The following is a 27,440-nucleotide window of genomic DNA, read 5'->3' as shown; positions in this document are numbered from 1 at the left end:
CAATCACTAAGGAAATGCTTTTTTAAGTGGAAAAAATTATTTAAAAATTGAAAATGCTATTTAAGAAAATAAGCACATAATCCAAAGAAAGCAGTAAAGAAGAAATAAAGAAATAAAAAGAACTTGAGACACATAGCTAACAAAAAGTAAAATGACACATGGAAACCTATCAATAATCACATTAAAGATGAATGAAATAACCAATCCAATCAAAAGGCAGAGATTGTCAGACTGGATAATAAAGTAAGATTCAATAACATACTGTTTATAGAATATTCAAAGATAAAAACATATTTAAAGTAAATTAAATGGGAAAATATCAATAAATCACAAGAAAGCTGGAATGGCTGTGCTAATATCAGACAAAATAGATGTTAAAACAAGATATATTACTAGATATTAAAAAGACATTGGATAATGATAAAAGGGTCAGTCATGAGGAGGATATAGCAATTATAAACATATGTGCACCTAACAGCAGAGTGTCAAAATACATGAAGAAACATCTGAAGAAATGAAGGGAGAAATAGACAAGTTAACAATAATAGTTGGGCACTTCAATACTCAACTTTCCATTCATAAGATCAAGAAAGAAACTGAAGATTTGAACAAAAACCAAACAGAACTAACAGACAACTCTAGAACACACCATCCCAAAACAGCAGAATACACATTCTTCTAAAGTACACATAGCTGGGCTCAGTGGCTTACGCCTGTAATCCCAACACTTTGGGAGGCTGAGGTAGGAGGATCACTTGAGGCCAGGAGTTCAAAACTAGCCTGAGCTAGCAAGACCCTGTCTCTATAAAAAGCTGAAAAATTAGTCAGACACAGTGGCTTGTGCCTATAATCCCAGCTACTCAGGAAGCTGAGGCAGGAGGATCACTTGAGCCCAGGAGTCTAAGTCTCCAGTGTGCTAGGACTGCACCACTGCACTCCAGCTTAGGTGACAGAAGGAGAGACCCTGTTTCCAAAAAATGGGTACACACAAAACATTCTCCTGGATAGACCAAACTCAGGTCATAAAACAAATCTCAATAAATTTATGAAGACAGATATAATACAAAGTATATTATCTGTCCAAACTGGAATGTTAGAAATCAATAATACAAGGGAATTTGAGGAATTCATAAATATGTGGAAATAAACACATTCCTAAATAACTGATGTGCCAAAGAAGAAATAATCAAAAGGGAAATTACAAAATATTTTGAGATGAATAAAGGCACAAATACCAAAATATAAGCAGTTAAGGCACTTAGAAACTTATACGTGTAAATGTTTGTATTTAAAAAGAGGACTTCAAATCAACAACTAAACCTCCCACTTTATGACCCTGGAAGCAAAAAAGCAAACTAAACATAAAACAAGCAGAAAGAAAAAAATAAAAAGAATTATAGAAGAACTTAATGAAATAGACAATAAGAAAACAACTGTGAAAACACAATAAAATCAAAAGCCAGTTCTTTGAAAAGATCAACACTACTAAGAAGCCTGTACCTAGACTAACATATTAATATTATTATCTCAACAGATACACTAAACATGTTTTACAGAATCTAACACTTTTTATAAGAAGCATTGAACAAACTAGGAATAGAACGGAATTCTAACTACCAAAAAAAGCATCTATAAAAAACCTACAGCCAACAACATAGTGCAATTTGTTGCAGGATGTCAGAGCATAAGACGGGTAGGAAGGGTATGTAGGAGAGCTGCCCAGTTCATGAAGTCAGAATTCCAAAAAAGTGATAAGGCGTCTACCCGAAACAACAAGGAAGAGGCAAGTGGGTTATGCCTTGACATAAAGTTTCTGAGTGTGTGCAAGGTAAGGAAGATTAGGTACACTAAGGGCTTCTCTGTGTAGAGTCAGAGCCTGAAAAGGATGAGAAGGCATCTGCCTGAGAGGAGAGGGCAAACCATGGAAGGCAGCTGGATCTAGAGTGGGGGTTGAAAATCATTCATTTGGTGTGTGGCTTGGCATGTTGGAGCCTGGGCAGCCAGAGAAGGGCATCCTCACAGGGGGTTGCCTGGCTCAGGTTGTTGTAGCCTGAGGAAGATGAGAAAATATGCACAAAGGGAAGCAACCAGGCAAGGGAAGCCACACCACCAGCAGGGCAGGGAGCACATTGCCCAAAGGAGTAAGCCAGGATGGGGTGTCAAGAGTTCTAGAGAGAGGGTAGCATCTGAATAAGAGGGCTGTCCAGCAGGAGGTAAAGAAACCTGGGGCTCCAGAAGGATATAGGGAAGGCATCAGCTCAACAGCCTAGCTCAGTGTATTGTGCTAGAACTGAGGAAGGGTTAAGAGGGCATCCATGATGGAAGGTAACCAGACAAGAAGCCAACACCTGCCTCAGGTGAAGAGGGCATCCATATAGAAAATGAAGGAAAGACTGAGAAGCTGTTTGATGCATTATAATGTAAATGCAGTAAACTGGATCTTTTTACTATAAAATATATTATACAACAATTAGCAAAATTTTAAAGGGGTCTGATAATTAAATGGTAGTAACAAATCGTTGCTAATCTCTTGATTTTATGTTGTAGAATAATTATGTGAAAGAATGTTCTTGTTTGTAGGAACACAACATTCAGGAATGATGGAGCATCATGTCAGTAGTTACTCTTATGGTTCAGGAAAAAAACTGACTGGCATAGTGCTTGTAGCTTTTCTGTAGTTTTTATTTTACTTTTAAATTTTAAAATGTGAGAGAAAGAAGGAGATAAAGATTTAAGAGAAAATGAAATAAAATAAGTGATTTAAGAAAAAGATAAGCAAAGTAAATAAACGTGCATAGTCAAGTCTCTGGAGAAGAAAACCAAAGCAAGGAAAGAGAAGAAATTCTAAAGTTATAGTATAAGAACAATTTCTTAAAATATGAAAAGATGCAAACTACATATGAAAGTGCACACCACATACCTGAGAAATTAACTCAGAATGACCAACACCAAGACATGTCTACCAAAATTACTAGATTTAAGGAAAAAGAAAAAAAAATCCTTTGAACATCTAACAAGACTGAGTGTCTTGTAATGGAAAAGATATTACATTGTCAAGAGACTTTCAATACTAATACCTCATGCCAGGGAAAAATTAGTAGCATATTTAAGACATCCAAAGAAAGAAAAAAAAGTCAAGGATTTTATAACCAGGCAAAATGACTTTCAAGTAAAAAATATAAAGCGCCTTACAAACTAGTATCAAAATGCATTTCTCAAGAAATACTGTTTCCGTGAACTCTTCCTGAGGAATCTACTACAGAAAGAGCTAAAACACAGCCAAAACACATCAATATAAGGAAATAATATAAGCCCTAAACACACAGGTACTTATAGGACTATGATTAAATAAGAGTCAAGAGAGAATGGTATGTAATAACTGTTGTGCTCACTATGTAGATAAGACTTTGTATTAGCTTGCTGGGACTGCTATGACAAAGTACCAGAGTCTGGATGGCTTAAATAAAATAAGTTTATTTTCTCATAGTTCTGGAGGCTGTAAGTCTGACATATGGGTGTAAGCAGGGTTTTCTTCTGAAGACTCTCTCCTTGGTTTGAAGACAGCCTAACTACCTTTTCTTCCCTGTGTCTTCACATGGTCTTTCTTTTGCATGTGTCTGAGTCCTAATTTCCTCCTCTTTATAAGGATACTAGTTATACCGGATTAGGACCCAATAACCAAAATGACCTCACTTAATCTTAATTACCTCTTTAAAGACCCGCCTCCAAAAACAGTCACATTTCAGGCTACTGAAGGTGAGAATTTTAATGAATTTTAGGGGAACATAATTCACCTTGTAACGCCTCAACTATTTTAAAAATGGCAAGAGGGAGAACGAAGAGAACACATTCAAAAACAAATTAACTATATTTTCAGTAATTATAACAATTGGGCATTATCGGTATTATTATTCTGAGGCTGTTCTTTATGTATAATTATGGGATTTTCTAATCTATTATCCTGTGTGTATTTGACAGTCAGTATCCTCAATGAAGAAAGGAGATTTAACTTCAAGTAGGTCAAGTTAAAACACCACACTCTTCTGCTTTTTCTCCTTATTCCCTTGCTCTCCTCTTTCTCCTTTGCTGGTTCCTCTGCATCTCCTCAACCTACAAACACTGGCTTTCCCAAGGACTCATTTCTCAGTTATCTTTTTCTCTGAACTCACTTCATTGGTACCTAAATCCAGTCCTTTACCTTTAAATCCTGTCCATATCCTGCCAATGCCAAATTTTTATCTCCAACCTAGACGTCACCTCTAAACTCCAGACTTACTTCATTTTTCCATTTAGATGTTTATCAGGCATCTCAAACAACTATGCCCGTAACCTATGTCCATAACCTAATATTTGATCTTCTCCGCCAAAACTTATTTCTTCGTAGTCCTCCCATCTCAGTAAATGACAACTCCATCAGCTCAGTTGTTCAGGCTAAAATTCATGGGGTTACTTGCTCCTCTCAATCCTCTCTTGCTCCCTTACTCCATGTTCACAGTGACAGAAAATCCTACTGGCACTACCCCCAAAGTATATCCCAAAGCTGACCTTTTAGAGTCTTAGATATTTTAGATATGCTTTATCAAAAATCTAATCAAGTCTCAATACTTTCCAGAGCTCTTTCACTAAATAACCGCAACAGCCCCCTAACTAGTCTCTTTATTTCCACCTTTTCTCCCTATTTACCATAGTAACCAGTGTGATCCTTTTCAAATTGGTATCAGGCCAGGACACTCAAAACTTTTCAGTGGCTGTCCCTCTCACTCAAGAGCAAAAATAAAGTCATAACAATCCTCTGAAAGCATATAGTTGTTCCCTGAATTAATCTTTGACTCTCCCCCTTGCTCCTTCTGTGACAGTCACAGGAAAACATAGTCACAGTGTTCTTTAATCTGTGAAGTAAGCTTCTGCTAATGGCCTTCATGCTTGCTCTGGCATTTACCCTTAAAGCTCTTCACCGGATATCCACTTGACTAGCCTCAACTTCCATCTTACCTGCTTTGTGTGTCTCATAGCTCTTGTCACCATATAGACACTATATATTTTTCTTTTGTTTTGTCATGTCTTCTCCCATGATACTGCACACCCTACTTCTCCAAGATACAGGCATGGGGTTTTTGTTGGTTTTGTTTAATTGTTATGTCCCTAGCATCTAGAACAGTGCCCAACTGTTTAATAAAAGAATGAATGGATGAATTAGTGAAGGCTAATTATTTGTATTTAGTTAGCATTATTTTGTTTTTCCATTCAATTGGGCTTTTGTTATCTTTAATTTGAAAGAGGGGTCTACAGCATATGCTGTGGGTAAATGAAATACTGGATACATACCTATCATTCAAGAAAAGACATGCAATTTTGACTTTGATAATTTTGTTTTAGCCATTGAATTGTAGTCAACATCATTCTATCAAGACACATTGCAAAATACGTAACTTTTCAACTACATAGGTGCATTTATAGCCTCTCCCCAAATCTTTCTGTTAGTTATCATATGTATTACATGTATATACTCTGAATCATCCAGGTTTGCTTCTTCAGTCAGTAATGAGAGTCAAATAACAACAAATTTTTTAAATTTTCTTTCAAAAGACTCGAATATTTTCACTGGATAAAAAATTCTAGGTTGACAGATTTTTTTTCTTTCTTTCAGAACTTTAAAGATTTTGTTCCACCTCTATGGCTTCCCTGCTTTCTGATGAGATGTGTACAGAAATTCAAATTATTGTTCCCTTATCAGTATCTAGTTTTCCTCTGCCTGCTTTCAAGGTTTTCTCTTGATCTTTGTTTTTCCACACTTTGACTGTAATGTGCCTACTTTGGTTCTCTTTGAATTTATTTTGGTTGGAGTTTTCAGAGTTTCTTCAATCTATAAACATAATCCTTTTATCAAATCTGAGAAGTTTTCTATCATCATTTATTCAAATATTTTTTCTGGCTCTTTCTCTTATACTGTGCCTGTTAGACCTTTCAAAACTGCCCCCATACATCTCTAGGGTTCTATTTTTTCACCCCAATCTTTCATAACTCTCTTCAGATTTTCTGTCAATCTATATTCAAGTTCATTTACTTCTCTATAATATTAATTCTGCTAATAAGCCCATACAGCTTATTTTTAATTCTGATATATTTTTCAGTTCTAGAATTGCCATCTGATTTTGTTTTATTTCATGGCTGATACTTCCTATCTTTTAATTCATTATAAGTAAACTTTTCTCTACCTCGCTAGTTACAATAAGACCTCATGTGATATTTCCAACATGTGGGTTATCTTAGAGTTGGTATATAAGGATTTTCTCTTCCCTTGAGAATAAGTCACATTTTTCTGACCATTTTTAGAATAAGTACTTTTGGATTATATGATAAATAGTGTGACTATTACTCTGTACAATATTATAGAGAAACTTTCTGGCCAGAAAGTTTCCTATAAAAGCAAAAAATGGGGATATCAGTCCATGTAGACAGACTGTTCCATATTTTGACTACCCTCCGAAGCTTGCCTGCTTTTATTCAATCTCCACAACCCTCAGATAGATATTATCTATATTATGTGCAGAGTTTACAAATGGTTATTTGTGAGAAGATCAGTTTGTTAGGAGCTCACCCCTCCACACAAGTACTGGAAATCCTCTGAAGTGACTTTTAATTTTGGAGGTTGTGTTATACTTTTTCTCTTATCAGTTAGAACTTTATTATGATATAGCAAATTATAAAAACCATTATGCTATCATATTCATAAATGAAAGAGAGAACTCAAAACTAAATTTTCAAATATCTGGCCATGAAGACTAACTGCTTGCTACACGGGATTAACAAAACAATGAGAAAATGTCTAGTAATAATTATAAAATATAAAAACTTTGTTAAAATCTGATTTGCAAGCTTATGTCAAAGGGCCACCTCATACAGAATCTTGAAGACATTAAATAACCCCAAATAGAGATCCACAGTAAACTTATGTGGTAGTAAATTTTACTATACTAGACAAATCTACAGTGAGATTTTCTGTATTTTAAATATTTTCTGTATTTCTGTATTTTCCAAACTGAATGGTTTATTTAGTTAATAAGTGATACCCTAACTTATTTACCATTTCCAGAAAACAACCAAGTACAGAATACTTACTGATAAGCTGCAATGCTCAAAACCAAATATTCAACAGAAAAAAATTTACCTAGCACTACAGTGACCAACAAGTCAAAATCATTTGTGACAGGTTCTATTGAATATATAGTTTGATGACATTATTTGAAGGTAGAATTAACTTATTTTATTAACTTTGAAGCCCATATGTTGACATGCTACCTACACTAAACTCAGAATCATAAATTTTGTCTGACCATTACAATGAAAGAAAGTTCCATATAACTTAAGGCAATAAATATAAATACTATGTTATTATACAACACTAAGTAATCTCCATTTGTGATTTATCCAAATGTCCATTAGTTATTATATTCTCTACACCTTAAAAATTCCACTGTAGCCCTCTACCCCTTCTCTCACAGAGAGTGACTTTACCAAGATAATTGTGACTATAATTTGTGAACTACTCAGCTTTTCTGTCAAAACACAACCCGATCATTTGCATTCCTCCTTCTCTATGTTCTCTGAATTTCTAAAAAAAAAAAAAAGCTTTTTAATATAAAAAAATTTTGCTGATGCCTGTCATGGTGCAATTGTACCTATAATATTTACAAATTTATCTACTTTTACTGACATGGGATCCTGAATAACATCATCTTGGACTCAGGGACTCATTTTATTCAGCAGTAGAAGTGTGACAGAGGGCATGTGACTGTGGGACTCATTTTTTCTACCATAATCCATATTAAGTGACTTATTAAAGGCTCAGCTAAAAAACCAGTTCAGGATGATACACTTACAAAGGTAGCTCTGTTCTCCAAAATAGTCTATATACAGTAAATATTCAATAACATTATGTGGTCTCCTATAGCTGGTCTCTAATAGCCAACAACATGGGTCTGGGAACAAAGAGTGGAAATACAATTGGTGTCCTTTATTAAAACTCTTAGTAGCCCACTTGCAGAATTTACAAGTCCCAGCTCCACTATTTTAGGTTTTGCTGGATCAGAGGTTTCAGATTCCAAGGACAGGGTAAGCAATCAACCAACCTGAAGCTACAATTACAACTCTGGTCACTTTGGGATCCTCATGCTGGTAGGGCAACCCTCAAAGAAAGGAGTGAGCAGCCAGGAGAAATAACCACAATCATCATGAGTAGCTAGAGATGGTGTTACAGGGAGCAGGGACAGGGAGGCATAATCTAGAACTTGTGTTCAGTGGGATCACCTCTTGGTGCTCCCATCATCAGTGACAATAGTCAACATGCAACTGCAGCAACTAACCAGAGCCACCAAAGGTACTCAGACCCTAAGAGGTGAAAGGCAGGGTCATCTAATCTGGCAAGCTCCCAGAGCAGCTAAAGGTCTGGCTGAGGGAAGAAAGCGGGGAGTGAAGCAGGAGAGGACAAAGTCTAGTGTTGACCTTGGTACTAGCTGTGCAGTGGGATGTTTGCTTGTCCTACTACTTACTGTGTGTCTGTTAGAGATTATGCTGGCCACCCCTTTGAATAGGTGACAAAGTTTATCAGGTAGCCTCTGTAGATCCAAGCCATGTGAAGGTGAACCAATGCAAATGCTTTCCGTGTCCTCCATTCTTCTTCTGGGCCCACTTCTGACTTTAACTATGGCTGTGGTGAAGAATCTGTGTGCATGCCGCCTGCACCCCACCTCAATCACCCTCTGTTCCTCTCTCTCTTTTTCTGCCTTAGGATTTTTTCTTTCTTTCTTTCTTCTTCTTCTTCTTCTTCTTTTTTTTTTTTTTTTGGTAAGAAACAGAAGCCCTTTTCAGCCCCAGATACAGGCAGGCACAGCTGAGAAGAAACACAAGGGAGTTAATACTCCTAGGGACAGCTCTCAGGCAGTGGCGGATGGCAGCTGGTGTGTGTGTGCTTTTTTTTCCCTTCAGCTCTGAGAGGCATCCTCACAGCTGCAACCCACATTGTGGACTCTTTATTGGATTTTCTCCCTCTCCATCTTGCTCTTCCTGCTCCTTCACTTCTCTTTCATTTTTTCCAACTTTGTTGAGATATAGTTAACAAATAAAAATTATATACATTCAAAAAAAATATTTACAAATTGAGAAAATGCATGTACCTGTGGATTTATCATCAACCCCCACTAACAACAAGGGTGCAGTAAGCTGAGAACTTTCAAAACTTAATAAAATACTATCTGATGTAATGCCCAAACTTACAGGTATATCTCTTAAAAGTTCTGGCTTTAGGTACTCTATTGTGTGTTAGGATACTAAGAATACTCTACGTCACATGAGCTGTGCACACATGATGACCAGGTTACTGCTCATTATTACTGTTGTTAAAAAGAATGAAGAGTATGTAACTAACCTGCACAATGTGCACATGTACCCTAAAACTTAAAGTATAATAATAAAAAAAAAAGAATGACGAGAAAGGCGTGTGAAAAGAATACTACAAACTACAGAGTTTGCAAAGCTGTTCAGGACAAAGTTTGCTTTTTGTGAATAGAATTACAAAATCGCTTATATTCAGCCTTTTTCCTTGATGTTGCCAGGAAGCTCCCATCAATTCTGAAATTTCACATTAGCAATCATATCGGATTTGTATTTTCTTGATATTCTACCTTTTTATATTTTATTTGTTTGCTTGTCACTCTATTTAATATCATTCTATTAGAGCTTAAAAAGACACTGCAAGTATTTTATGAAACAACTCAAAGAAGTAGGAAAGAAAAGCAAGCAGCATATTAATAAAAAATGTGAATTACAAAAATATTCCTATGCAAGATCAACAATGGCAGAACCAGGATGCAAACCCAACACAAAGACCCATGAAAGAAGAAATAGCTGGACAAGCACAAATTCATTTCTAGAGCTAGTAAGACAAAAACAAAAATGATATGGAAAATATATGATAGCAAGTATTGTTACCTTGACATAAAAATAATAGCATTATTATTCTTCAATATTATTATGGTTATTAAAGTCACTGAGAAAAAAAGATCTTTTAATATGGTAAATTCAAACTTTCCTCTCTCTCTCTCTCTCTCTCTCTCTCACTCTCTCTCTCTCTATATATGTGTGTGTGTGTGTGTGTGTGTGTGTGTGTGTGTGTGTGTGTGTGTGTGTGTGTATGACATAAAAACAAAAAGAGAAATATCAATGCAAAAATACAAAGGCCAAAGAGGGAATTTTTTAAAATATTTTTCCTTTCCATAACACAATCTTCACATTAATTATTTAAATTGAGTTCAATAAATAAACCACACTTCCATACAAGACAAGTACTCCTTCAGAATTATAAACACTTTGACTATAATGTGTAATTCTCTTTCAGCTCCAAGTAGTTTGAGACTTCACAATTCCCAATGTGATTTAGACAGAACCTTTATGTATTCCCCTATCCAGGTGTACTGCACATTTAAAACTAACTCATATATGTGCATGCTATATCTTACCTAGAGCCTTTGTTCTTAAAGTTTAAAAAACAGAAAGAATATTATAAATTACATTAAATAATTAGTTTTGCTAAATTAGTTTACTCACTACTGTACCTACTTCCTCACTGCAATTAAAGCAAAAATATAAACTAAAATTAAATAATTTTAGGCCCATGAAGTATATTATCTTAGATTCCTTCTAAATCTTTAACTCTTCTTTCCAAGTTACCAGTAATATTAACAAGTTCTTTATTATGTTTACTATGTAATACATATATATTTCAAATTTTTGTATTATAAATATTACATTAAGCAAAATAGTTTTATAAGATTTATTATTTCAGAACTGTTAACAAAAGGCATGCTATCAATATTAGAAAATATTCTGAAGAATAAAAAAGTTTATAAAGAGAAAACAGTTGAGAAAAAAGCATCTTTGAACCAAAAAGAAACACATAATAAAAACTGACTACAATCCAAAAAATAGAAATGACTCTTAAACCGTATTAAAGAAAGATTTTCACAAAAAATTATATTACATCACATTTTACATCTGAAATGCTCCATAGAATTTATAAAATTACAGTTATTACTACCTTATATCTAGGTCCTAACTGATGAATTGCAAATATCTGTGCTGGGGTGAGTGCTTCACTGAACACATACACGGCACCAAGTTGACCACAGAATACCCTATTTGCATCAGCAGTTTCTGATGATCCAAGAAAGCACTTGTCATAGCTCTATTTATAAAAGTCATTAAAAAAGCATCATTTTTAATGATGAAAAGGTTTAAATCCTTAAATCAACCTTTATGAATATTTTAAAATATAACAATAATAATAGAAGAGAGCATCAATTAAGACTTTATTATTTAAATAATAAATGCCAGTCAAGTTTTTTGGGAAAAATGATCAATTACATGTTTTACACTTATGTTTAAGCAAACAGTAGCCACCTACTCAATCTTCTGACTTACCACTTTTCAAATATTATAGTTAAAGACAAAAGAGCTTATAATTATTTACAAACATTAAAATAATTTAAAACTGTAATGATGTATAATTATCCATATAGAGAGAGATTGATCTGAATCAAGGGAATGACTATTCCAAAATGTAATCGTGAACACATAGGGTCTAATTTTTTTATTCTACTTTATTTTTGAAATTATGAATCTATTCCTCTATTCCTCCATATTTAGTAAAAGACACAAAGAAAATAAATGCCCTCTCATATATGAGTAGGAACTACACAGAATCAAATAAACAATAAGACTAAAATCTGCTGCTTAAAGCAGATGGTACAGTGCCCTCCACATTGAGGAATTCAGCACTGAAGAAGCCAAAAGCTTAACAAGATCTTTCAAGCCTCTACTTCTTACACCCCACTCACCCAAACCAGGGAAAGCAGTCATGGCTCAGTTCCCTTCCCCTATCCCCAAAGGCTATTTCACACCTTAGAATGAATAAGCAAGAATTATATATGTAAGAAGTACTTTTGGTACTTCAATAAAGTAACAAAAAAAATTGTGAATGCGTACAAAGGCAAAAAGAACTGTCGTCATTAAATACCCAATCTTTAATTAGAAGTATAGGAACTTAAACTTTAACTGCATAAAGTATGTATATATGTGTTATTATCTAGAATTCTCCACTTCTTAGGGCACTATTACAAATAACCAAAAAACTAAGTCTTTTCTTTCCAAGATACTGTCTTATCATTGAATGAGTCAAGAAGACCACTGGGATTTCTTCCACTCTATAATAAAAACACTCTGGAGAGAAGATCTCCTCTGGAGAGAAGATAAAAAGCAGAATTTCATCTGTTTATTCTAATTCTGAAAACAACATTCCATTAAATATTAATTGGTTGTGGCACAACCATGAGTTTCTATGGCAGGGAAAAGCAACTTTTTCTACAAAGGGACAGACAGAAAGTATTTTAAACTTTGCTTGCCACACCTGGTTGCTGTCCCATTCTTCTCTGATTTTGTTTGTGTCTCAAGAAAAAAACAAACAAACAAAAAACCTTTAAAAATTAAAAGCCAAGAGTCTTTGCCCCCAGCTTACACAAAACCAGAAACAGGGGGAGGGTCAGATTTGGTTCATAGGGTGTAGTCTGCCAAGCCCCGATCTAGGGGACAACCTATGGACCATACACACAGTGCTAGTTAAAAGAATACAAGACAGGATAAGCAAATCCCTGCCCTTTGGGAGATTAAAGCCTATAGACATGCAAACAAAACTGAAAAATGAATTGTATTTAAGAGGTAAGTTCTTATAAAACCAGGTAAGCGTGAAGGGTTATATATTATTGAGCTTGCAGGTACTTTCAGCATTAAAACAAACCTTTTACTTTAGCTCTGACAGGTCAGAATGTAGACAATGGAAAGCCCAAAGTAGAGAAACCGTAAGGACCCTTGAGGTTTTAATTCGAGTTTTTCACTATCTAGAATCCAACTGTGTCACTTCTTCCACTGCTAACATACTGGTAGAAACTAATATAATCTCTTTGTTTTATTGCAATAAGCCATTTAAGTGATTTTCCTGCTTCTGTAATTTCCCTTCAAAATATTCTCAATACTGCAGGCAGACTGATGCTTTTAAAATATAAGCACACATCACTTGTCTGCTGAAAACCTTCCAAGGATTTTTAAGCTGAGTAAGATGCAAAAGCCCAGGCCTTATGTTTGCTTATGAAGGCCAAAATGATTTCTGCCTAACCTTACCTCTTAATATTATTCTGCTTCTACCTACCTCTGCTCCAGACAAATTGCCTTTTCCTTGAACTTTCCTATTCTGCCTCAAAGCCTTTGCACTCACTGTTCCCAATGAATAGAAGAAGTTCCCCACATACCTTGCTTGTTCAACTCTTCCTACTAAAATCATCTCTGGACCATCCGGCTCCTCCCTTCCCTATAACTACACTTTCTGTATCCCCAATTTATTTTCTCCATAGCATTTATCACTAGGTAATTAATAATAGTGACTATATGTTACACTTCTGTTAGGGTCTTCTTTCTAAGCACATTTTTTAGTGCTTGATGCTGGAATAAATAGAATACAGGATTCGTGGTTTTTTATCTAAAAAACTTAAAACTTTGGCCAAATGTTCCTGTTTTTGTATCACTAATCATGTCTTTTAGCAATTTTCTTATATTAAATTTAACAGTGAAAGATTTGTTTAATTAAAAGAATAAACTTCCAAAGTTTTAAGTTTCCACCAAAACTATTTTATTATTCAGTTCATTTTGTAATGATAGATCATACTCTCAAACAAATTAAAACACAGACAGAAAAATAAAGACTTACGTCATTTGTGTTAACATGCCAAGCCATATCACCATAAGATACCAGTTGTCCATTAACATAACACTGAATTTCACTGTTTCTCCATCGATTGTAAATGTGGACAATGCTGATCATGTACCACTTAAATAAAAAAATTAAATATATCAATATGTAATGTTTGGTTATTATGGTCTAAAATGCAATTATAATATTCATAAAACCCTACAATAATATGCTGACAGGACTATTAATGATCATCTAATACCACTTCCTCAAGTTCCCCCTCCCATCTCTCATTTCACAGATGGTAGAAGCGGCACATAAAGAATATTCATGGAGAAGACAAGAACTACAGCCCCTTGACCTCCCGAGTAATATTCTTTCCACTATACCAAGATTCAAAATTGTGGAAATACAATTCATTTGTGTTCATTCATTTAAAATTTACATTGTGCCAGGCACTGCAGATACCCAAGGCTAACCAGTTCTCCTAGAAGTTATGAGCTATAAAAGAAATATATATGATGCAATTAAACAAATGTAGAATTATAAATCATGGCAATTACAGTGAAGAGAAAAAGAACAGTATAAACTGAAAAAGAATAAAGTAGGATTCTACTTTGGATTACATGGTCAGGAAAGATCTGTCAAAGAAACATTTTAGCATTTATAATATGATTTAGGTAGTTTCAATCTCACAATTAAGATTTAGTAAATCCAGTGATAATTATATATTTAATAACTTAATAATGTGTGTTTATTAAGAATCAATAAATGAGTTCATATTAAGTGCCCATTTTATAGTTACTGCTGTCAAATAGCATTTTAAGTATCTATTTTAATATGGATGGTTTGATTTCTGAAACAACCTTTATTCTCTTGAGAGTTAATATCCTAAAATAGAAAATATAGAAATATTTTTTCTAAAGTATAGAAAAATACAAATGATTTATAAACATTTGAACAAGTATGCTTTCTGAAGTTAAGGGGGGAAAATTAACTGGTTTCTCCCTCCTACCAAAATATAAAATACAAACTTTGTTCTACAGATTACTTCAATGCACTATTCAATTATTTCATATATATTTTGAGAAATAAAAAGTTATAATAATCCTTAATCACTAAAATATTAGTCATTTCAAGGTATCTAAAATACTTTGAGCAAAATTCAATTTTTTTCATTTCAATTTAGAAAATAAAAATAGGCAGGGCACGGTGGCTCATGCCTGTAATCCCAGCACTTTGGGAGGCCAAGGTGTGCAGATCAACTGACGTCAGAAGTTTGAGACCAGCCTGGCCAACATGGTGAAATCCCGTCTCTACTAAAAATACAAAAATTAGCCAGGCGTGGTGGCATCTGCCTGTAATCCCAGCTACTCGGGAGACTGAGGCACAAGAATCACTTGAACCTGGGAGGCAGAGGTTGCAGTGAGCCAAGATTGCACCACTGCACTCCAGCCTGGGCAACAGAGCAAGACTCTGTCTCAAAAAAAAAAACAAAAAAAAAACAGAAAGAAAAAGAAAAAGAAAAAAATAGTGTGTTAAAGAACTCAAAAAGGTCAGTAATACAAAACAACAGTGTAAAGGTCAAGACATTTAACTGTCTAAAATGCACATTCTTTTTTAAGGTTTTTCATTCCAGGTAATCATTAATTTATTGCAAACTAAGTCTTTCACTTGATTCGAAACTGACATATATGTTAGCCCTGATTAAAATTAGAAGAGAAAATCTTTAAAGTAGTCATTTAACCATTGTTTCTAAATATTACAAAATTATCCAGAAGAAACCATAAAAAAGAGCTTCAAATAAATTTAAGGAAAATCTTATAGAATTTTACATGTATAAGAATTAAAGTTTGCACATATTACCTTCACTGAGTTTGAAACTATCCAGCAAGAATGCTATCTAAATAACACAGAAGACACAATCTTTACATTCTGGAGTAAAATGTGTAAAAACTTTACATTTCTAAAGAGAAGAGACACAAATAAATACCTATATATAGGCAAAGATTTCCTGCCCAAAGACAATTTTAAGATAAATACTAGATATATTATTATACTTATTGGTGTACTTATGATAAAAAAGTACTCATTCAAACAATACTTACTGAGTTCTTACTACTTCAGATAACTTAATGTACTGGGCAGGATAAATTTTACTTCCTAAAGACATGAATTGGGTTCCCAAATTACTTAGCATCTCTGAACCTATTTTCATCTCCCTGAAAAAGGGGAATAATAATGCCTACTTTGTGGATTCCTTGTGAATACTATAAACAGATAATATATGAATACTACGAAGAAAAGTTCCCAATGTATTCAGCACCCATAAATAACACACCATTAACTAAACTACTGTTTTTATTTTATCTACTATGTCCTCATGATGAGGTTCATTTATGCTAAAATTGATTATTATTTACCTTTCAGAGTCATTCATTCATTCAAAAAATGTACTAAGAGCCTACTTTATGCCAAGTACCCTGTCCCAACCTTGGATCATGGATGTATAAAGACAGACAACATATACACACTCAAGGAAGTTTCACTGGAGAAACAGTTATGAGAACAATAGAGAATATCTAAAATACAGATTTGAGAGTAATAAAAGTAATTACTATAAGTAACAGGGAAGGAAAGACAAATAGAGAAGAAAGACTATCATAGAAGTATTCACTAAAAGAATAAAATGAACCATAAGACTATGCTTGAAGGATGAAAAGGAATTGTTCAGTAGACAGGGGTAAAAAAAACATTCCAGGTGGAATCTTAATATGATACAGCACAGATGCTTGACAAAACTTTCTTCAGTGTGTAGGTTTAGCAGGAAAAAACAAAAACAAAAAACAGGCAAAGACCAGATTGTAAACAGACCTTTAGGAAACTGGCCTTTGTTTTTTTGCATAACGTGGTATAACTAAATAATTTTGAGCAGGAAAGTTAAACGATCAGCTTCATAGTTAAGGAAAATAGCTGGCTGCAATGTGGAGGTGAGATAGGTAGGCAAGTGTGGACAAAGATAAAACTGAAAAACCACTGCAAAGGTTTGGGTAAGACACCATAAGCCGCTGAACTAAGAAAAAGGCATTAGTAATTTTAAAATGAGGATGGGAATTAACTAACAGAAATGATAGGAAGTGTTAACATATAACAGGGGAGTCTAAGATGGATTCCAATTTTCACTTAGATGGGTAAGGGTACCATTAACTTAAGATCATTAATACAGAAAAATTAATCAGATTTGGAGTTTATCAAGGTTTGCTTTTGGTTGTAACAATAATATATGATAAAATTAAATGAATGCACTGATGAATTAATGAACTGATCTCAGTTAAGACCATAGTACTTACTTATAAGAAAAGTAACTTTTCTCTTTCCTTGATACATCAAACTGTACTCTACAGATAACAGACACAAGTGAGTTTTTCAATGGTTAAAAAAAAGCCTAACTTTTGACCTGATATACATTGACTAAAGAAAATAAAAATAAACTTGGAAACTACCTGTGCATAGTGATATTATGTATATATAGTGAAGTCTGCATTTAGTTTGAGACTCAAAAAGAAATTTATAAAAGAAGAACACAACCAGAAATAAGGAAAAAATAAAGTTCCATATTAAGAATCCACAGGATATATATTACAAATTGAAGATATGGAAATAAATTGAAGATAAAAAAGTACAGATGATATCAATAGTAGCTAATATGTCTAGAGCACATATTACCATTAGATAACATGCTAAGGGTTTATATCCATTTTCACAAGTTCTAACAGCTGGTAAGTGGTGCAGCTGGGAAAGCAAAAGTTTTAATGTAAAGATTTCTTTGTGAAAGGCCAGTAAATCTTATTAGGAAGGATAACAACAACTTAGCTAGGGCATCTGTGGGAAATTAAAGAAAGGAAGAAATAAGAGAATAAATTTATTTTGAATAATGAAGCACAATAAAAGCAAATACTTATGACTTTTCCAGGTTTGTGAGAATCTTCACAGAAGACTTTTTAAAATCCACATCATTCTCTGGCCCTACTCCTAACTAGACCCCTTAGAATCACTGCATATTGAGAGCTTTACAAAGGAGAATGTGTTTTCCACAAGTAAACAGTGAAGAAAACACAAAATAGAAAAAGTGAAAACAAATGGGTTAAAGCGCTTTTTATTGGTTAATGACAATTTCATTTGTTTATAATTTCACTCTAATTGTTTGCATGTATATTCTTTAAACCACTGTTTCCTAAAACTGTCTGATGAGAAAGTTACCTAAATATTTGTTAAAAACACACAATCCTAACATGAAAAATTATACTACCAACAATCTGTACTTCTAATCAATTCCACTGAAATTCAGAATAATTTGGCAATTTTAGCAAACTATCTTGGTCTCATCTTAGTTTTAATAAAACAGAATTTCCAGAGCAAAGGCAATGTGACTGGTATTAAAGTAATCAATTTGTATTAAAAAAGAAAGAATACACCATTATAATGAATGAATATATTTATTCAGGTCACTGCTTTTTAAACTATTTTCTAAGTATATATTGATGAATTATTGTTAAATTGATATTCTTTAATAGAAACTACAATTACTGACATTAAATATAAAACAAATATTTTCATTAGAATCATGCAAAATCTAAACAAATTTTTGAAAATACCACCCAAAATATTTTTTTCTGTATATGACAAGACACACATCAGATCATAAGCAACAAGAAAACAAAAAAGATATGAAAAAGATATAAAGACCTCCCCCTCACCACATTTGGATTCATCATATCTATTATGATTGTACCATTAATCACAAAGGGTAAGGTGATATTTCTGTTAGGAGGAGGCAGTGTGCCCTAAAAAGCATTGACAATCTCATTGTCATATACCCAAGAAAGAACCCTGAACCTGGAAGGGGAAAAAAGCCTTAAACGTGTGTGACAGGAACTCCTATGCACTCTGTCCTTGTTTTCTTTCATCTCGACTTTCAGTTGGCTTGTTACTCTGACACAAAGATGGAGTCCGGTACACAGGCAGGAAAATCTCTCTAGAAAATGCCACCTGATTATGAATGAATTATCTCTTATAATTCTAATTATACAGTTACACATTTCTCTGCATTTTCTCTTTACAGCAGTTTTTAAAATGTGTTTTGACCTTGTTTTTGTTATTATTTGGGATATTAAGTAAAGACACGTTTCATGAGCCAAAACTAACAGTACAGCAACATTCCACTCCTTGAAGCCAGCATTATTAAAGCATCAGAAATTAACAAAACCTCCAATCTTAGGAAACAAGATTCAGAACTACCAGGATTAGGTGAATCTCCCACAAGAAAAGTATCTGTGCATTGCTTAATCTGGGGGTTTAACATTTAACTTTTTTAAAAAAGAGGCAAAGATTTATAACTCCCTAGTGCCTACAATGGTGTCCAATACTCAGTAAATAATAAGTATCTATTGAAAGAATGCCATAGAACAGATCAGACTGAGATAATGAGAGAATGTAAGAGAAATACACCACAAGAGATCAAAGCACTGATCTTGTGGAAGACAAAAATCAGACATAAAAGTAAAAAGAAAATGCAAACAAGGATAAGAGAAAACCATTAAAAGCATAGGAAAGCCAGTGAAAGAATACTACAGAGGTCATAAAAGGATAGTTAAGAATTCTGCCATAACAAGTGAGTTATAAAAATATTTACTTTTACCTGCCTTACGTGGTTGAAAATCATATTTCACACAATGTTGAAAACATTTTCCTTTGGACTTCAATGATGTGACTATAAAACAGTTGCCAACAAAATAAGCAGAGTAACCAACTCCTTTGCTAGCATGAAAACTGTAAAGACAACTGAGAATAGTATATCCTCTGATAAAAAGAACTAAACACCTAATGGCTGTTAAACATTCCTATAAAAATAAAAGTTATGTCCCTGTATGGTAGAAGGAGTTTAATATGTGTCAAATAAAAACTAAACAAAAATATAAAAGGTTTGGTTATAAGTAAATATAAGAAATTTAAACTAGGAAATAAAAGACTATGGAAGCTTTCAGTATTTCAATCTAAAATCCCAGAAATACATAAAAACAAATTAATTGCCAACAAAAGCCTACCACCAAGTAGACTTTATCTACTTTTAAGGACCATTTGCAATCAGCAAATACAGAACACATTTATACAAAGTTCACATTTTAAATAACAACCTGCTCTCTAATTCCGGTGTACCTTTGAAAATAGCATACAAATTAAAAAGAAAAAGGAAAAAAAAACTTGTTCATAGTCAAGTTTGATAAATAATGCAGTTGATCGAGCAAAGCAGTACATTTTTAGTTTAAAAAATTAAAAATATGTAACTACGAAATATAGTTGTTTTCTTCTACAGGAGCATTCCCCTTAGCTGTAAATTTAATCATGAGGTAGAAAAATGTGTAGTCATTGAAAAATGAAGGTACCACTGAAATTAATGTATAATCTCCCAAAATGACCACTTTGAAGTTCAACCCCATTTATGTTTGGAAGTTCAGATGCTTATTTAAAACTTGCTCTCATATTATCCATATATCATATTTTATAATAGAGCTTAAAAGATAGTAATAGCTCACATATTTCTGTGCTCACATTTCTGACCCAGCCATTACAAAAGGGCTTTAAATATGATTCTCTCATTAAATCCTATGGGAGAGGCACTATTCCTATCCTCATTTTATAGTTGAAGACACCAAAAGTACAAGGTGAATAGTAGGTGGTGAAGCCAGAACTTGAACACAGGCAGTCTTATTTCAGAGTATTGCAAGTATTAAATAAGTTCATGTATATAAACACTTACAATGCCTAGCATATACAACGGCAATCAATGAATGTTTGATGTTCTTACTGGTAAGTATGCTGTACTGTGCATTACTGGCATACTAAAATTACCGAGGTTTCAATCCTTACAGATCAACACATCGTTAAGTTGATCAACTAATTCTAGTGGTTTTCAGTAGTAATCCATTTGGTTAAAGGAGATTGAATATTTAAAGCCAAAAATGACTGAGCTAGAGAAAGTTAATGGAATCAATATTGAAGAAATGCAAGCATTAAGAGATAATGTTCATAATGCTAACAACATTGAAACCAAGAAAGGCAAAGCATGACATTTATTACTCAGAAACATAACCACTGATATTTATAACCAAAAAGGATTCAGATCCATTCATAAGCAGAAAAGGAATAATATAGGACTCCCTTGAAAATAGCAATCAAATAAAATGTAGCCATTCTAAGGAATAAATGAGAAAGTAGCTGATTATTTCACCTGACTTCAAGAAACATCTGAATGGATTTATTTATTTTCCTAGACTTTATCCAAATTCTACATAAAAGATAATTACCCATTATGACTTTAAAATTAATCTGTTCCCCAAACAGATCCTTCACATTGCTGATAATGGCCTTTCTCAAATACAACACGGACCTTCCATGTCAAAAATCTTCTGCATTCAGAATAAAATTTCAATTTCTTCAGGTTATACAAGACTTCCCACATGCTATGGCTCCAACAAACCCTTTTGATTTTATCCTCCTCTAGTACCCAACCCCACATTCCAAAGTACATCTAAATATACCGGCTATTCCACTTGTTCTTTTATAGTTCCTCTTCCTATACATCACGTTGCTTCTATCCAAATCATTCTTCCTTCCAACAAAATCTCAATTATCCTTTAATAGCAGACTAATATGTTCCTCATCTGTGAAGCTTTTCTGGACTTCAACCTAGCTTGGTTTCTCTTTTCAATTGTGTCCCCATAGTTTTGAGTACCTAAATCTACAGTATCATTTATAAAACAAGCTGTATTTGCATGTCTAGCCATCAGAGTTCTTCAAGAGTAAGGAATGTAATCTACTCCAAACATAATGGCTGAAGATACAGAAAATACTCTGTAGATGGCCAATAAATAATCTCAAAGTAGTCAAAGAATTCTAAGTGCTTGCCATGAAAAAAAATACACATACACACGCACATACACGTGCGTGCACACACACACTATTTCAGATGAGTTAAACCCTATACTAACGTTTCAGATTTTAGTGTGTAAGCAACTAGTTCAGGCAGTTTTATTATCATACAATATAAATAACATTTTATTATCAAACAATATAATTTTTCTTATCAATTTGCTATAAATGTTTAATTTAGCCACTTTCTAGTGACACTTTTACTACATTATTAAATAAAAAGTACCCCATTGAACTTAACATACTACAATACATTCAGATGTGAACAGTTAGTAGTGTTTTGGTGGCTACTGGTTCTTCCTTAGTATAATATTTAAAGTTTAAGTTCTCTGTTAAAAAGCAAGACAGAGGTATTTTTCTGATATTTATTCTCTTTTCTCATATCCTTCCATCATCAAGCTCTTTTGAAGGGAAATACTAGAAATTACAAAAAGTGAAAAATTTTGTGTTATTAATATTATTACTGAGAAAAAGGAGAATTAAGAAGCTTTATATAATAGCAATGTCAAAATATGAACTTCTATGGTACAGTCACCCTCACTGTCACTTTTACATTTCAGTGCTGATGAATTATGTACCAGTAAACGACTATGCATGTAATTTTGGCTCATTCTCTAAACTGCACTCCGTAGAGTAGCAGGAAATTTACAAAAAAAAAAAAATTAAGAGCTTAAACTCAGATATAAGAATTGAAGGATCATATGATGTTCTATAAAACGTGTACACATAAGTCTATATTAATAAATTCCTATTAAGTAACTCTAGAATTTATAGAAATGCTACTATTAATATATCTGTATTAAAAAGATATTCTAAGAAATAGATGTCTGAATCTCATTTTTCACCAAGTTAGCCATCAGTCCCCAATACAGGGGTGCTAAGTCATTATAAAAAAAGATATATGCCACCCTGAAGGTAATTAGATATGATTTTTAACATATTTTCTCAGAAAATCAAATTTTTGGAAATATTTAAATTCAAAGCATTCTTTCTGCAATTTTGCATTCTTTTAACCCATTTTTCATTCCATTCTTTCTCATTTAATGTCTTGTTCCATAAATTTTAAAAATAAATGCATAAGTCAAAATGTTTAAGAGTATTCTCTGGTATCTGAACTACTTTGCAGGATCAGATATAATACTGTGGAGAGTAATATCAGAACTTTTATAATTATGAAAATGCTTTTATGTCAGAAGATACTTAAGCTGAAGATTCATGGCTTACAAAAAATAAACATTTCAAACTTTAAACTTATTTTCTGGAATGATACTTGCTCTGGAATAATATTCAAAACACTTTTCTGAAATGCATCTAGCCACACAGAAGAATGAGCATGCAAGGAGGTAAAGAAAGGGTTGGTGGTGAAACAATTATAGATTTCAAAGCTATTGTTTGAAATAACCCAAACAAGCAAAACATTAGTATTTTTATCTTGAAATTCTTGGTGAATTTTATGTTCTAGCCCATAATATATTAGTTTATTTTAACACAAAAGTTTCTTCCAAAATGGACATGTCCAAAAGATACACCATGCTGGCGACGGTGGTGGCGACGGTGGTGGCAACGGTGGTGGCGGCGGCGGCGGCAGCGGGTTCGGTTGCGCGTCACGCACGGGGTGGGAGCGGAGCCCAGGCCGGGAGCAGGCGCCGCTGCCAGCGACCATGGGGAACGTGTTGGCCGCCAGGTCGCCGCCCGCAGGGCCGCCACCGCCGCCTACGCCGGCCCTCGTGGAGCTGCCGCCACCTCCGCCCTCGCCGCCGGGCTTCACGCTGCCGCCGCTGGGAGGCGGCCTGGGCGCCGGCACCAGTACGAGTCGAGGTTCGGAACTGACCCCCGGGGCTGCAACTGCCAGCGCCTCAGGGGCCGCCGAGGATGGGGCCTGCGGCTGGCTGCCCAACCCGGGCACATTCGGGGAGTGCCACCGGAAGTGCAAGGAGCTGTTTCCCATTCAGATGGAGGGTGTCAAGCTCATAGTCAACAAAGGGTTGAGTAACCATTTCCAGGTGAACCACACAGTAGCCCTCAGCACAATCAGGGAGTCCAACTACCACTTCGGGGTCACGTATGTGGGGACAAAGCAGCTGAGTCCCATAGAGGCGTTCCTTGTATTGGTGGGTGACATGGACAACAGCGGCAGTCTCAACGCTCAGGTCATTCACCAGCTGGGCCCCGGTCTCAGGTCCAAGATGGCCATCCAGACCCAGCAGTCGAAGTTTGTGAACTGGCAGGTGGACGGGGAGTATCGGGGCTCTGACTCACAGCAGCCGTCACCCTGGGGAAACCCAGACGTCCTCGTGGGTTCAGGAATCCTCGTAGCCCACTACCTCCAGAGCATCACGCCTTGCCTGGCCCTGGGCGGAGAGCTGGTCTACCACCAGCAGCCTGGGGAGGAGAGCACTGTCATGTCTCCAGCTGGGAAATACACATTGAACAACTGGTTGGCAACGGTAACGTTGGGCCAGGCGGGCATGCACGCAACATACTACCACAAAGCCAGTGACCAGCTGCAGGTGGGTGTGGAGTTTGAGGCCAACACAAGGATGCAGGACACCAGCATCTCCTTCGGGTACCAGCTGGACCTGCCCAAGGCCAAAGGCTCTGTGGATAGCAACTGGATCGTGTGTGCCACGTTGGAGAAGAAGCTCCCGCCCCTGCCCCTGACACTGGCCCCTGGGGCCTTCCTGAATCACTTCCCCATCCCTGGTCAGTCCACCTTGCCCCGTCCACTTTCCCATCTCCTCGGTATAAATCATGTTTATAAGTCATGGAAGAACCGGGACATTTTACAGAAAAAAAACAAAAAGCAACAAAAAATACACGTAGGGAAAAAAAAAAAAAGATACACCATGCTTATCTAAGGCTTTTAGTACTTCCTGTCATAGTTGCATATATGCCAGATTGAGGGGCACAGAACTAGGGGAATTTGGTGAAATGCTCATTATACAGAACTGTAATACCTATTGTGGCATTTTAATTATGTAAAAGCTTAATGAAATACTACATAAAAAGATACTGTTTATTTTTCTGATAGATTTCATAGCACTCCGTGGTACTGAGATTTTCTAAAATTTAGAAAACAACGTTAGTAATTATGTTTGTCTACTATAATAATTATGTTTTTCTTCTTTCACTTTTCAGGTTTTCCATTAATATAAAAAGTAAAATTTCCATACATTTCCATTTATTTTAAATCAAAGCAGTGTCAACAAATCTACATTACCTATAGAATATAAAGAGAAGTATGTGAAACTTTATAAACATTTAAGTTATACTTTCCTGACAGACAACCCCATACCTGCTATCATGTCATCTACAGCACTCATTTTCAGGAATACTTGTTCAATTAGTCCAGCTTCTGTGCTAGTCTGTACATTCCGAACACTTTTTCATAGAATGGCTGTAAACATGCTCCCTATTTCTGCTTGACATGTTACATCACAGTGCTCTAAAAGCTCTGTCATGCATGTTATACTCTCAGCATCCTGGATAATAAAGTTCATCTCCAGTTCAAATTCTCCGCCAACCAACTGAAAGTAAACAGAAAGAAACAATAGTGTTAACATGGGAGGATACCGATAACAGTAGAATAAAATAATAACAACAATTCAAAGCTACTACTCTAAAAAAATTTCAAGGCTTTTGGTATAAAATTATTTTTTATAAAAAGTATAAGAGCTACAGATAAATGACAGGCATTGTAAGCGCTGAAAGTAGCGAACACTGAAGGGGTGGCCTGCCCCTCCACACCTGTGGGATATCTCATCAGGTGGGATGAGAGACTGAGAAAAGAAATAAGACACAGAGACAAAGCATAGAGAAACAACAGTAGGCCCAGGAGACCAGCACTCAGCATACCAAGGACCTGCACCAGCACTGGTCTCTGAGTTCCTTCAGTTTTTATTGATTATTATTTTCATCATCTCAGCAAGAGGAATGCAGTAGGAGAGCAGGGTGATAACAGGGAGAAGGTCAACAAAAAAACATGTGAGCAAAAGAATCTATGTCATAATTAAGTTCAAGGGGAGGTACTATGCCTGGATGTGCACGTAGGCCAGATTTATGTTTCTCTCCACCCAAACATCTCAGTGGAGTAAAGAATAACAAGGCAGCATTGCTGCCAACATGTCTCACCTCCCACCATAGGGCGGTTTTTCTCCTATCTCAGAACTGAACAAATGTACAATCGGGTTTTACACCGAGACATTCAGTTCCCAGGGGCAGGCAGGAGACAGTGGGCTTCCTCTATCTCAACTGCAAGAGGCTTTCCTGTTTTACTAATCCACCTCAGCCCAGACCCTACACGGGTGTCAGGCTGGGGGACGGTCAGGTCTTTCTTATCCCATGAGGCCATATTTCAGACTATCACATGGGGAGAAACCTTGGACAAAACCCGGCTTTCCAGGGCAGAGGTCCCTGTGGCTTTCCACAGTGCACTGTGCCCCTGGTTTATCGAGACTAGAGAATGGCGATGACTTTTACCAAGCATACTGCTTGTAAACATTTTGTTAACAAGGCACGTCCTGCACAGTCCTAGATCCCTTAAACCTTGATTCCATACAACACATGTTTTTGTGAGCTCAATGTTGGGGCAAAGTGGCTGGGGCAAAGTGGCTGGGGCAAAGTTACAAATCAACAGCATCTCAGAGAAGCAGTTGTTCAAGGTACAGGTCACAATGGAATTTCTTATGTCTTCCCTTTCTACATAGACACAGTAACAGTGTGATCTCTCTTTCTTTTCCCTACAAGCAGAAATCTAATTTTCACATAAATGGGAAAGGGTGATTTCAAATCTAGTAAAACAGAGCAAACTACAGCATGTGATTCCTGGGTGCGATTCAGGAAAAATTCCTAAAAAGAGGGTTTGGCCTTTAAAAGTGATAATCAACAGAAAATATAGAATTTACTAAGGATAAATTTTAAGACACGAAATTCATTTTCTTTTTTGATATTACTAGTCTTACAGATAAAGAGATGTAACTGGGGCATAATCTCCATATATAGAAGATGAAGAAATATGAAACTGATACAACTTACAATAAATGTTGCAATAATGAAATGAATGTTAAAAATAAGTTGAACAGAAATATGCAAGGTCTTGTAATGCTTTTTTTTTAAGCACAAATGTGAATTGGGTAAAGAAAGCTGATTTAACAGCAACACATTTGACTTCAGCATTATGGCAAATGAGTCCAAAGTCATACTGCCCCTCCCATTTCGTATTTTAAGTGCAGTAATAGACAAATACACACAGAATAAAATAACATAATAATAACTCTGTTACTCTCTGTTGATTGAATCCCATAGGAACTATTATATTCAGTTATAAGCATCATTCTTAAAAAAGAACACTGTCAAACTGGATATCCTTTTGGTCTAAAGAATGATAAGATTTAGGAATAAAATAATAATCATATACAACACCTCACAAATTCGAAGTCATTAATTCCTTTGTTCATTCAATAAATAATTTATTAAGGTCTAGAAGTTACTGTTCTGGGAACTAGAATATATGAACATCCAAGATAAAGACCATGCACTAACAGTGCTAAATTCTAGAAACAAAGATTTATATGTATGTATGCATACACTACTTTATTCCAAAAAAACACTGAAGGTGGCTACAAGTTATATAAAGCATGAAGGAAGGCATAAAATATGA

General features: G+C 35.1%; 2 protein-coding genes across 13 annotated transcripts in view; one reads left to right on the top strand and one right to left on the bottom strand.

Moving 5' to 3' along the window:
* LOC101149340 (neurobeachin-like) overlaps nt 1-27,440 on the bottom strand; it is an 86,362-nt gene that overhangs the window by 18,766 nt on the left and 40,156 nt on the right. For 4 of the 12 annotated variants that reach the window (XR_008677869.2, XR_008677868.2, XR_010129550.1 and 1 more), the window contains exon 6: nt 25,077-25,308. Coding sequence is in view for 2 of the 12 variants with exons in the window: in XM_055380766.2 (XP_055236741.1) it covers nt 11,093-11,239; nt 13,811-13,924 (261 nt within the window). In the remaining 10 variants the exon portion in view is untranslated. Of the gene's footprint in view, nt 1-11,092; nt 11,240-13,810; nt 13,931-24,945; nt 25,309-27,440 lie in introns of those variants that run through there. The other 8 variants (XR_010129546.1, XR_010129545.1, XR_010129549.1 and 5 more) reach the window with 3 other exon arrangements.
* LOC129532220 (mitochondrial import receptor subunit TOM40 homolog) lies at nt 17,709-24,776 on the top strand. Its single transcript, XM_055380764.2, has one exon. It carries the CDS (start codon nt 23,443-23,445, stop codon nt 24,637-24,639), a length of 1,197 nt encoding a protein of 398 aa, XP_055236739.1. The 5' UTR covers nt 17,709-23,442; the 3' UTR covers nt 24,640-24,776.

This window comes from Gorilla gorilla, chromosome 11 (assembly GCF_029281585.2).
Source record: "Gorilla gorilla gorilla isolate KB3781 chromosome 11, NHGRI_mGorGor1-v2.1_pri, whole genome shotgun sequence".
NCBI classification, from domain to species: Eukaryota; Metazoa; Chordata; class Mammalia; order Primates; family Hominidae; genus Gorilla; species Gorilla gorilla.
Note: the sequence above shows the minus strand (reverse complement) of the source record. Positions and strands in the feature narration are given on the sequence as shown.

What these genes read in the sequence shown, in the direction of transcription:
- LOC129532220 (XM_055380764.2), top strand. Translation starts at nt 23,443, where the DNA reads ATGGGGAACGTGTTGGCCGCCAGGTCGCCGCCCGCAGGGCCGCCACCG.